The following is a 13,181-nucleotide window of genomic DNA, read 5'->3' as shown; positions in this document are numbered from 1 at the left end:
TAGTTTTCTTCCTATTTCTTGGATTCCAATTAGAGCATGGCTTTGCAAAAAGTCAAATTTTTGTTCCATTATTTAAATAATTTCTTGAATGTGAAAACCAATGAATGAACGAGGAGCAGAACTCGATTTTTTGTTCCGTTCATCAAAAGATATATTTTCATCAACTTGTTTGTGTTTTTAGGGTTTTATTCTACAATTGAGAGTAAGAGCAGCTATGAGGGTTCGAATGGTCATTTCATATTAGAGTCACAAATTGTTTAGTATTACATTTTTAAATGGAGTGTATTCAACATGTGAGGTGTCAATAAAAACACCCAACATACATTATGTTATTGAAAGTAACTTTTGTGATATGGAAAGAAAAAAAAGGCAATTATCGATACTCCAAAATAGTTATTATTTATCCAAATACAAGAGAATTTTATATATAAAATGATGCTTAATAACATTTTAAAGTGTCAATAACAACTCCCCCAAAAAAAAAAAAGAGAAAAAAATTGACAACCTGCCAAAATAGAGAGCATTGTTAAGCCAGCCAGCCAATCTATTTCATAGGGTATTGATAGTTCAACACATTAGTACTGCCATTATTTTTTATTCCATTATTTATTGTTAAAAGGTTTTGGATGGTCGTGGAAAGAGAACTAGACTTCAACAAGCACACAATATGCAGATTCTTGTTGACAGTCGGCTTATTTTCTGCTTATTAACTAAGCTCCTTCACATTACACGAACACCATCAGCGAACAGCCACGATCTCCTTCTGTGGAACTCCGTTCAATGACGCTGCCGGGTGAACCTTATCTTTGCTGCTGGACATTTTCTGCTTCTCTGTACCTGCAACTGCTGCTGATTCCTGACTAGGTTGTTGTTCAGCTTGTACTGCCGGATATGATCTTCCACTCGAACGGACAAGATCCTTGATGGTCGATATGAGTTCATTATCCTTGATCAAAGCCTCCATTGTCACATGTACACCTGAGAACGCAATATACGGAATTGAAACCATAAATTCAAGATGCATTTTGTCATCTCTGAAACAAGTGAACATCCAAAATATAAACATCGAAAAGAAAAGGCAAGGCCAACTTAGTGGCAAATTGAATCTTGAAAACATATCTTCACATACGGTATCTCCAATAGTGTTTGGGATTTGTGGGGTCATTGATCGTCTCCTCTTTTGCAGGGCGTGTTGTGTATTCTTCTTTCAACGCTAACAAATCCTATCGAGTGCAGAACTCATGAGGAAGGATCCAAAAGAATTAACATACCATTGTATACTGTAGTATTATATAGTATGACTTGTTATGGAGTAGCCAAAATTTCAAAATTTCTTGCGTTGTAATTTCGAAGGTGTATCAAACTCCAATTGAGAACACACAAAAGACACAATAAAATGTCCAGCACAGTACCTGAAGCGGAAAAATGGCCCACATTGATGGAGCTTCAACATGTTGCCTTAAGATGAAATGTGCAATCTCTGGAACACATCGAGCAGGTGGTGACATGTCAGACCCCACCACATTCTCAAAATATCGCTGCCTTCTTTCATCATCTTCTTCCCACCAAGCACGCAAGGTTGAGCAGTCATGGCATGACGGAGCACATACCTAAATGCAGTTATATGAATTAACAACATTTCAATCAAAGTTGAGATCTTGAGCCATGTGACCAAATTTTCTTTATACAAAATCTCAATAAACTTATGCTTTATACAGAAATAACAGAAATTCCAAGCTTTCTATAGGTTTAAATTTTTTACAAAAACTACAACAGGATCAAGTTAATTTGTTCCCCATTCACTCTTTCAAGAGATGATTTTCTGAGTGGCATCTTTCTCTAAGAAGATGAGGAAATTAATCTATTTCTAGGAACTTAATCCTTAGGAAGCAAATCGTTGAAGCATGATCTCCATCATTATGAAGGCGATAAATATGACTCATTATCTTACCGTCATATAGCCATATTGAGAAGGAATACCAAACTCCAAATCAGGTTCACTGGGCATGCGCTGAATGCGTAAACCTATTAATCCTAGTTCTTGCATCACCTGCATCCAAAAACCAATCACAAAATAAGAAATCAATAAAAACAAAGAGGGCCAACAACCATCGAAATCAGGCTGAAGTTTATAGTGGTTGTGTGGGTTGGTAAGGGCTGAGCAAACATACAGGATGAACACAAGAAGGAATAAGCCCCAGATCTTCCCCACAGGCGAGCATATCTGATGAGTTAAGCAGAGCAGGTAACGTTTTCAAAGCATTCTCCCGCCACAGATTTTCTTGCCGGTGGAAGTAGTAATCATAGTATAATCTTTTCAATACGTTTTTGCTGTATCACACAAAAACTGATAAGAAAATATATATGATGGAAGTAAATCAGCACAAACCAAAAGAGGTGAGAGGGGGGAACTCTTTTGTAACAATGAGCAGAAGAAAACCAAATGACTTGATTTTAAAAAATGGTTCTCCTACCAAATTCTTCTCCATCAAGATAATATGACCAAATAAGCCTAATCTCATGTTCCCAAACCAGAAACTTTCGAAGTACCTGTGGTCGTCCAAATCATTAAAACTTGGAGTATCTTCAAGATTGAAACGAGGATAGAAATTCCTTGGATTTTCTGTATCTCTTATGAGAACTATGTTCTGCAATAACAATTACATAAAATATTAACCAACGAACAGCAGTACCAGTGGCAATCCCTTTAAAATACTTGGGAAACGCAAGAAAAGCTTCTAGCATATGTCTAGAAGAATCCAGTTTTCTTGTTTTCATTTTGCAGAATCATTTTCTAGAAACAGGTTTGCAACACTTACAGACCCTAAAAGTTCTGAGAAGTACATCAGAATTGTGTTCATTCATCCAATGTAATTATGTTAACTCAACTTAACTGACTAATAACAAGCCTAACTGATAATGCTGACATAGCATTGACATAGTAAGTCACTGGCCTTATATTATTAGCACTTGCTACCTGTATAAGATCAAAGGAACATCAGTCTAGAATTAACAGTGTGAAACTCTTTGATAGGAAAACTACCTGTATAAGATCAAAGAGTTCATGCCGTATCTTGTCTTCATCCTGCAACAGAGACCTTTCTGCGAATGACTTCAGCTTGGAAGCAATTTTCTTCTGAGTGTTGCAGTCCTCCTTAAACTGATAATCAAGAATGGGAAAGAAAAAATGTTCTTGAATACAAAGTTTAATTCCGTGGTCGACTACAACAGAAAATACAAGAAGTAATGGACACTGAAGCAAAATACTAGAAGTAATGATCATACAAAAGACCGAAGTAGGAGTGTTGGATTTCACAGCCTGAAGTTTATATACGGTTCAAATTGTTTAAAACTAACTTTTTAACCAGCCCAAATGTCAATGCTTTCAAAATGTAGCTGTACAATAGAATGAACATAATTACTGCCCCACATCCCAACAGTTTAAGCTTTTAGCAGAAGTGGTAAAAGAACAAACTTTATCATGACATTGATAGGAGCATATTTATGCAACTCAGTTATGTTGTTTCCTTGCATTTAGTTACTTAATTATTATCTATTTTAGTCTTTTAAGCTATTTTCGTATGTTTTTAGGTCCTAATGGCAAAAGGACCAAGAAAGTGCATTTTGAGGCTATTTGGAGCAGTTTTGGGCATGGATTAGATAGCTTAACTATGGAGCAACGTGGATTGACAAAATTGAAATCAAGAGATGCTAGGAAAGGCTAAAAATCTGGAGAAAGAAGTCCAAATGCAAAGAAGATAAGGAAAGAGCAAGAAATAAGGAATCTTATCCAAATTTCCTTATCTTATCCACACTTTATCCAACCTTATCTTATCTTATCCTATCCTAATCTTTTCCTACCTTAATTCCAACTTCAAAGAGGACTCCTTTTCACATTAAATCACCTAAATATCAAGTTCTAGAAGCCCTATTTTCGTGCATTAAGTTTATGCCACATGTAACCCTTCTAGAAGTTCTAGAATCTGCCACAAGGATCATTCCTTGTCCTCCTTGGAATCTGATTGAAAGTGTCATTGTTCTTTGGTGATTTGGAGTCCTAATTCCTCTCCTTTTCAGCCCAAATTCGTGCCTCCCCTTCACCCTATAAATACTTAATGCCACAACACTCAAAAACCACCACCCTTTACCATAAATTCACACCACACCATCCACCACACCTCAAGATCCTAAATTCACACAAATCCCCATTGTTGGCAGCAAGGAAGGAAGGAGGAGCCGCCTGGAATGTTTCTAGGTGTATTCTATCTTTGTTTTTAATGTTTAAGATTAATTATCTTTGTTTTGCGAACATGAGGAGCTAAACTTGTTTTAGATAGAGGAGACTTTGAAACCATGATTATATTTGCAATATTAATTGATTACTTTCAGTTGTGATTTCATAAATCGTGAATATAATTTACTTAATTACTTGATTAAGAATTTATTCTTGTTTGTTGATTAAGAGAGCCCGTTTAGTTTGCATGCATGAATTTGATGCTAAACTATAAGGGAGTTTCACCTAATCGTTATGAACTTATATTTATAAGTAGTGGAGGTTGCTAGTCACAATCGTGTTAAGTAAATTCCTGGCAGGAGTATCATGCTGTTCATAGTTACGAATGTCTTATCAATGCTTATGATTTTCACAAAGCCTAATGATCTTTGATTGTATCTCTATTATGTTGTTCATGTAGGGAACTATTGAAGAATAATTTGGTTGCCGATGCGTATTCCATTCAATTCAATGACTTAAGGAAAATCTGAGGGTTAATTAGTGCTGTTCACGGTTAATCTGGGGTGTTGAGGTTCATGGTTTATTGGAAAAGCAACTGGAAATTAATTTGTACACAAGTGCCATGTGTGGAGAATGACCCTCTAGCTAGCTTATCACCCATATTTTTCCCCAATTTCGTCCAAGTTGTTTAAGTCTTTAAATCTGTTTGTTTTTACTTTAATTTCGTCCAAATCAATCTCCCCTTTAATTAAATGTGTTAGATTAGTTAGAAACATGTTTAAATCTGTCCAATTTAGTGTTTTGAGTCTTAATAGTCTAAAATTCGTCCAAATAACTTCTTAGAGTCCGTTTCGAGTCAATTTAACTTAGTTTGTGTGTTTTGAGTCTTTTTAGTTTGTTTTGAGTCATATAAGTCTAGTTTTGTGTTTTTAAGTCAGTTTAGAGTAGATTAGCATCCCTTCTAATCCCCGGCCTAAAACGATCCCTACTTTCATATACTACAATCATAGGGTTTTAATTTGAATGTTAGAATATTTCACATCAAATTTTGACGCCATTGCCGGGGATTAGTAAAATTGCTAATCCCTCAGTTTGTTTGTTTATTTTTTTTTTGATATTTGATTTAATTTTATTTCTTTGATTTCAGGTACTAGAGAAGCAAGACATGGAAATTGCTAATCTTCAAGCTCAAATAACGAATCTTACGTGTCAGTTATCACAGTATGCCGAAGGGTCTACAATGCAAAGTGTCCCTACATTTGGTGGTTCTTATAGGCAAGAATATCAAGCAAATCAATGTGCACAAAGAGATTGGAGTGATCATACAAACTCTATGTAGTGGGAATTTCAACAAGTCGAACACAAATGATATTGGCAGCCATATGAGGAGTTCTATTCAACGCCTATGCAGCCACCACAACCTCATATACAATATGCCCAACCAAACACTCCAGGCGGCTCCTCCTTCCTTCCTTGCTGCCAACAATGGGGATTTATGTGAATTTAAGCTCTTGAAGTGTGGTGGATGGTGTGGTGTGAATTTGTGGTAGAGGGTGGTGGTTTTTGAGTGTTGTGGCATCAAGTATTTATAGGGTGAAGGGGACGCACGAATTTGGGTTGAAAAGGAGAGAAATTAGGACTCCAAATCACCAAAAAACAATGACACTTTCAATCAGATTCCAAGGAGGACAAGGAATGGTCCTTGTGGTAGATTCTAGAACTTCTAGAAGGGTTACATGTGGCATAAACTTAATGCACGAAAATAGGGCTTTTAAAACTTGATATTTAGGTGATTTAATGTGAAAATGAGTCCTCTTTGAAGTTGGAATTAAGGTAGGAAAAGATTAGGATAGGATAAGATAAGATAAGGTTGGATAAGATGTGGATAAGATAAGGAAATTTGGATAAGGTTTCTTATTTCTTGCTCTTTCCTTATCTTCTTTGCATCTGGACTTCTTTCTCCAGATTTTTAGCCTTTCCTAGCATCTCTTGAATTCAATTTCGTCCATCCACATTGCTCCATAGTTAAGCTATCCAATCTATACCCAAAACTGCTCCAAATAGCCTCAAAATGCACTTTCATACACAATATGCCCAACCAAACTCAGGTTCGTCAATAGATTACAATCAAGTTCTTAATGAATTAATTTCTTTGGTGCAGGGCTCACAAAATCAAGTCAAGGAGGCTCTTCAAGGAGAATATTGACAGCTATATGAGGAGTTCTATACAACACCTATGCAGCCACCACAACCTGCCCAAACAAATTCAAGTACGTCTTTGTATAATGATACGCTTATTAAGTTACTCACCAATTTTTCTCAGGGGCAAGAAAATCAAAACAAAGCAATGTAAAATCAAGACAAAAGGTTGGACCACTTGGAAAAGCAAATTGGGCAGATAGCGGAGTTCGTAGGACAGTTTCAAGACCAAGGCAAACTCCCTAGTTCAACCATTGCAAATCCGAAAGGAAGATTTGAAACTACCAAGGCAATCATCTTGAAAAGTGGCAAGAAGGTTGGAACGGACCCTCAACCATCAAAATCAAATCACAAGGAAGATTAAAGATTGCAATTTGAGGAAGAGGAGTTGGACAAAGCCACGGCAAGGGTAGAACCACCCTTGCCGCAGCCACCTCAAGACCCCAATTCGTCCACCATAGGTTAAGGTTGTTCCAAATTTAATTATTTCTAACCCCGTTCCACCAAATGTCCCTATTCCTTACAGGATCATGCAATCCAAGGAAGCAGAGGGTGAGAAATGCATCTTCGAATCCTTTCCAAAGAATCAAGAGCAAGATGTGGCTGGGGAATGTCTAGAATTCATCAAAGAGGATATACTTGAGACAATAATTCGCAAAGAAATTGGATTTTATGACACAGGATAAGTCATAACTCTCAAAACACCAAATCTAGCTGAATTTTCTAGTCCTACAACTTTCGAAGGGGTGTTTATTCTTGACTTTATGTCGGAGCACACAGGTAAGCCACCTCCCCGAATTTCAATTTTGTTTTATACTAATATGTTGTTAATGATTCAGGCACCCACTCTAGAATTTAAACCATTACCGGATCATCTCAAGTATCACCTCCCATTCAAAGATCAATTTCATGCCATGAGACCTAGGGGAGCTTAAAAGGAGGTATCGTCCGGCTGGAAGACGTTAAAGCAAGCGCTTCTTGGGAGGCAACCTATGCATGCAAATAAAGAAGACCTAGGAATCTCCAACACTCCATAACCAGATTTGCGTTCCTAAACCCTACTCTTTATTGCTTTTACTTTGCCATGATTGTCGTGTTTGTTAGTTGTATTATGTGGTTATTTGTTTGTGAGTCTATACTTAAAACATTGAGGACAATGTTTGGTTTAAGTGCAGGGGGTAAACAAAGTGTTTTTGCATGATTTTCATGGGATTTTATCACCTATCACTTCTAAAGTTGTTTCTCACTGTTTTTAAGTGTTTTTAGTGTGTTTTGAAGTGTTTGCATGTGTCTTAAACAGAAAATCCAAAAATTTGAAAAAAAAAAAAAAAAATTCGAAAAAGTGTTTTAAAAACCCAAAAAGAATTGTTTTGAGAGTCGTTTTTGTTTGTGTCTTAGGATACCTTCTAACACAATGATGAGGATTTGGTTTTTAATTGCATGACTATTGAAGAAAGTTACAAACATGGATGGAAGTTTGATATGCTCTTTGGTTTATGCTTAGTGGTAGTTGACATTTACGAATTCACATGTAACCACAAAAGAAAAAAACTAAGTTTTTGTAACATGCTTGAAGGAAGAAACTCAAACTAACGCTACAACCCTGAGAGACTTGAACCTAAACTTTATTTGAAGAGTTATTAATCTTGATTTCTTGTTTTCTAAGTCGTTGCATGATCTCATTATTCTTTGCTTGGTTGCTACTTAGAATGCGTTTCATCACTATAGTTCCAAATACTAGAACTCATGTCCATTTCATTCAAAGCATAAAATTGAGTGCATAACATAAAATAAGATGAAGTTGTTTAGTTAAAACGAGAGCCAAAAAACCTTACCCTTTGCATATGTATTGTATGTTAACCCCTTTGAGCCTTAGTTAACCTAATTTTCTTTATTAACCATATTGTCTTTACCTAGCCTAGAATAGGACTATCCATACCCTTGTTCTTACAGTATAGTAAAGCATAACTTAGAGGGAATTCCTTTTGTTCTACAATTTGCAGAAAAACAAGTGTTGGGGAAGGATTTTAGTGGGAATCTAGAGGAATGGATGATTAATGTGCCAAAGAAAAGAATAGAGCACGAAAAAAAAGAAAAAAAAAACAAATGTGAAAAAGAAAGAAAAGAAAGAAAAAGGAGTTGAAAATAAGTGAGAATGAACTCACAAGTGTTGATTGTTGAAGAAAGGGTCCAAAAGTTTGAATTTGACCCTGAGTTTTGTGTGAAGTTTCCCTTGGTGTTCAAAGTTGATTTCTGCATTCAAAAGTGAATTCTAAGTGTTTATTTCATTACTTTGCTTACTATTGCTTTAAGAACTTTTGTTTATCCTTACCTTTCTTTGTTAGCCAATACCCTAGCCCCGTTACAACCCTTAAGACTTCGATCTTGATTGTTATATGTTTCAATATGTGGAGTTTAAAATTGGTTTGAGTATATGGCATCCTTGATTCTCGCGTCTAAGTAGTGGCATTCCATTCATGAGATCATATACATGTTAATAATTCCAGAAAGTGCCTTCTTTGATTATATATATGTGAGTATTAGTCCACATGTTTACATCAATTTTCTCACATATACCTAGTGTAGGGAGTAATCAGAAAATCTATGTGAAAATAGAGAGTATATCCAATGAGGAATTGAGGGAATTCTCTAAGGTATGTTACTACATTCAAAATCATGTTTTAATTGATTAAATGCGAGCTAGTGTGTGGTAACTATGGTTAAGTATATGCTCGAGGGTAGGGATAACTAAAATCTATGTGAGTGGTAATCTTTAATATGTCATGTTGCATTGGAAATCCCTGAGGCAATTGTTGGAAGGTCTAGATTGTGTTTTGTTTGTTTTATTTATTTCATTTTGCTCGAGGACTAGCAAAAGCTAAGTGTGGGGGAATTTGATAGGAGCATATTTATGCTACTCAGTTATGTTGTTTCCTTGCATTTAGTTACTTAATTACTATCTATTTTAGTCTTTTAAGCTATTTTCGTATGTTTTTAGGTCCTAATGGCAAAAGGAGCAAGAAAGTGCATTTTGGGGCTATTTGGAGCAGTTTTGGGCATAGATTGGATAGCTTAACTATGGAGCAATGTGGATGGACGAAATTGAATTCAAGAGATGCTAGGAAAGGCTAAAAATCTGGAGAAAGAAGTCCAAATGCAAAGAAGATAAGGAAAGAGCAAGAAATAAGGAACCTTATCCAAATTTTTTTATCTTATCCACACCTTATCCAACCTTATCTTATCTTATCCTATCCTAATCTTTTCCTACCTTAATTCCAACTTCAAAGAGGACTCCTTTTCACGTTAAATCACCTAAATATCAAGTTCTAGAAGCCCTATTTTCGTGCATTAAGTTTATGTCACATGTAACCCTTCTAGAAGTTCTAGAATCTGCCACAAAAACCACCACCCTCTACCACAAATTCACACCACACCATCCACCACACCTCAAGAGCATAAATTCACACAAATCCCCATTGTTGGTAGCAAGGAAGGAAGGAGGAGCCGCCTGAAATGTTTCTAGGTGTATTCTATCTTTGTTTTTAATGTTTAAGATTAATTATCTTTGTTTTGCGAACATGAGGAGCTAAACTTGTTTTAGCTAGAGGAGACTTTGAAACCATGATTATATTTGCAATATGAATTGATTACTTTCAGTTGTGATTTCATAAATCGTGAATATAATTTACTTAACTGCTTGATTAAGAATTTATTCTTGTGTGTTGATTAAGAGGGCCCGCTTAGTTTGCATGCATGAATTTGATGCTAAAATATAAGGGAGTTTCACCTAATCGTTATGAACTTATATTTATAAGTAGTAGAGGTTGCTAGTCACAATCGTGTTAAGTAAATTCCTAGCAGGAAGTATCATGCTGTTCATAGTTACGAATACCTTGTCAATGCTTATGATTTTCACAAAACTTAATGATATTTGATTGTATCTCTATTATGTTGTTCATGTAGGGAACTATTGAAGAATAATTTGGTTGTCGATGCGTATTCTATCCAATTCAATGACTTAAGGAAAATCTGAGGGTTAATTCGTGCTGTTCATTGTTAATCTGGGGTGTTGAAGTTAATGGTTTATTGGAAAAGCAACTGGAAATTAATTTGTACGCAAGTGTGTCATGTGTGGAGAATGACCCTCTAGCTAGCTTATCACCCATATTTTTCCCCAATTTCGTCCAAGTTGTTTTAAGTCTTTAAATCTGTTTGTTTTTACTTTAATTTCGTCCAAATCAATCTCCCCTTTAATTAAGTGTGTTAGATTAGTTAGAAACGTGTTCAAATCTGTCCAATTTAGTGTTTTGAGTCTTAATAGTCTAAAATTCGTCCAAATAACTTCTTAGAGTCCGTTTCGAGTCAATTTGACTTAGTTTTGTGTTTTGAGTCGTTTTAGTTTGTTTGAGTCATATAAGTCTAGTTAAGTGTTTTTAAGTGTAGTTTGTGTTTTTTTAAGTCAGTTTAGAGTAGATTAGCATCCCTTCTAATCTCCGGCCTAAAACGATCCCTACTTTCATATACTACACTCCCAGGGTTTTCATTTGAGTGTTAGCATATTTCACATCAGACATCAAGGCAAGAGGTCATGAGTTGGAATCCTACAATAGCCACACTCCCACTATAAATTCAATTCCATAAGTTTAAGCTCTAATGGGGAGAGAGACGCATGTAAGGAGTGTTAGAATATAAAAGTATTGTTAGCCTACATCCTAACAACTTCAAATTTGGGAATAGAGGTAATCAAACATTCTTTATCAACAACATCGATGAAGTTGTCCATATTTCTTCAGGTGCATCTACAGCGCATACAAGTTCAGAATAGGGAAGAAATCTCATCCAAGATCATTAGTGAGTGATTTCCATGATCATTAGTGAGTGATTAATGGTTATTAATGAAAAAGCAGATAAAAATCTCCAAGATTAACCAATAATTTTCACCTCATAATGGTTCTTCTGATATTCATTTAGAAAATTTGAGGCAATAAAAGTCCATGAAGCTCCAAATTTATCCTGAAACAAGAAAGTAAAATTTATAGAACACAAAAGGGATCAATAAAGACAAGAATAAAAGACAACAAAGCTTACAAAAGTACGATAAAATCATCATAGTTCAGCTGCAAATCTGTAATAAGTTGATAATACATTAGGAGAAGTAAATTATAGATGACTAGGAAGACTTGGTTACCTGTAAATATTCCTGCAGAATATATGGGCGACTCAAGCGATCAAAATCCCATATGCCCTCTCTTTCAAGTTCCTCCTACAACAGAAGGATTAATTTTTGTGAACTAACTTTGAAAATGAAGAAAAATTAATCCTTGATAACAAGTCACAATGTTGTAGCCATTGTCTCATCTTGCCAAATGATATTTGACTAACAAGTCTACCTGACTTAGTGGAATGGAAGGTCGAAATTTCCCAACAAGCCCAGTCATGGCATGTTCTGGGAGCTCCCAGATACGAAAGAAACCCAAAATGTGATCAATTCTGTAAGCGGTAAAGTATTTTGCCATCTGTCATATAAACATAGAAAGATATTTATCTAAAATGCAAGCAACAAAAAAGGTACAATAAAGAAGGAATACTAGGGAAATCTAGCAAGAAAAACCTGTGTCAAACGAGCACGCCACCATGCATAGTTGTCTTTCGACATCTCCTCCCAATTGTAGGTAGGGAAACCCCAATTCTGCCCATTTTTATCAAAATAATCTGGAGGAGCTCCAGTGGATGTGTTCATGCGGAACAAATTTGGATTGACCCAGGTATCCACACTGTTTCTGTCAACACCAATAGGTAGATCTCCTTTCAATATTACACCTTTCCTTCTTGCATAATCTGCAGCTTCTGACAGCTGCCGTTCATGAAATCACCAAAGAAATCAACAATGGATGCCACAGTGAAATTGGATATAATAACAGAACGTGCAGATGTTGCTAGTAGTTAGAATAAATACTACTTACTTGTCCATACAAATGAAATTGGATATAATAATGGAAGCAGATTATGTCATAGTGACAGCTGTCTTTGGAGACGAGTTTCTCTAGCTGTCAGAAAGAGAAAGCCGAACGTTAGAGCTTTAATATTATAATATCTATATAATCAGAACTCAAATTTTGAACTAATTAGCAATATATATGAAAGGAAGTACCACACAGTTGACAAAGGAAAAAAAAAAGTCCACACAAAGAAGGGTGATCACCTTTTCTTTTGAAAAATGAGAAAACCGACCCCATTGACTGTGATCTGATGTTTCAAAGAAGTCCCGTAAAAAACAGAAGGCAGCATAGGGTTTTAGCCAATCCTATAAACAATGATCAATAGAGAAAATCTTAGCACTTCAAGTTGAAAAGGGAAGCCGAAAACTTCTAAAATATGCAAATATTATTATAATAGCAAGAAGAAGTTAAACTATGTAACCTGATTCTCAGAAAAAAATTTCTCGAAGGAACTGGAATTAAGAATCAAATCCTTCTCTTGAGCAAATACTTTATTCGCAATAGCAAGTTTGGTAGTCAAGGTAGCCTCATAATCAACATCCTACAAAGATGCAAACCAAAATATGTTAATTTCAAAATCACTTTGTATACTTAGCGTTATTTAGAGACCATCATACTTATGTCCATGAAATTTGTTAATAATATTTTCATGTCATCAAGAACAAACAGAACTACCAAAGATTTCCAACCTTAGGGTGAAACAGATGGTGCTCAACAGTCATGTGCTATTTTTGAAGTAACCTGATTAT

At 35.5% G+C, this 13,181-nt stretch overlaps 1 protein-coding gene across 1 annotated transcript; it reads right to left on the bottom strand.

The window, feature by feature from the left end:
* Nucleotides 1-380: 380 nt before the first annotated feature.
* On the bottom strand, nt 381-12,973 carry LOC125476270 (4-alpha-glucanotransferase DPE2-like; the record flags this gene model as incomplete). Its single annotated transcript, XM_048582130.1, has 14 exons — nt 381-978; nt 1,130-1,223; nt 1,413-1,610; nt 1,952-2,050; nt 2,172-2,331; nt 2,551-2,648; nt 3,044-3,160; nt 11,375-11,446; nt 11,622-11,696; nt 11,824-11,949; nt 12,045-12,287; nt 12,397-12,480; nt 12,636-12,737; nt 12,854-12,973. Coding segments are annotated over 14 exons (1,827 nt in total), but the record flags the coding sequence as incomplete, so codon positions are not given.
* Nucleotides 12,974-13,181: the final 208 nt, after the last annotated feature.

The sequence above is a fragment of a genome, unplaced genomic scaffold (assembly GCF_019419815.1).
Source record: "Pyrus x bretschneideri cultivar Hongxiangsu unplaced genomic scaffold, Pyrus_bretschneideri_v1 Contig181, whole genome shotgun sequence".
In the NCBI taxonomy this organism is placed as follows: Eukaryota; Viridiplantae; Streptophyta; class Magnoliopsida; order Rosales; family Rosaceae; genus Pyrus; species Pyrus x bretschneideri.
Note: the sequence above shows the minus strand (reverse complement) of the source record. Positions and strands in the feature narration are given on the sequence as shown.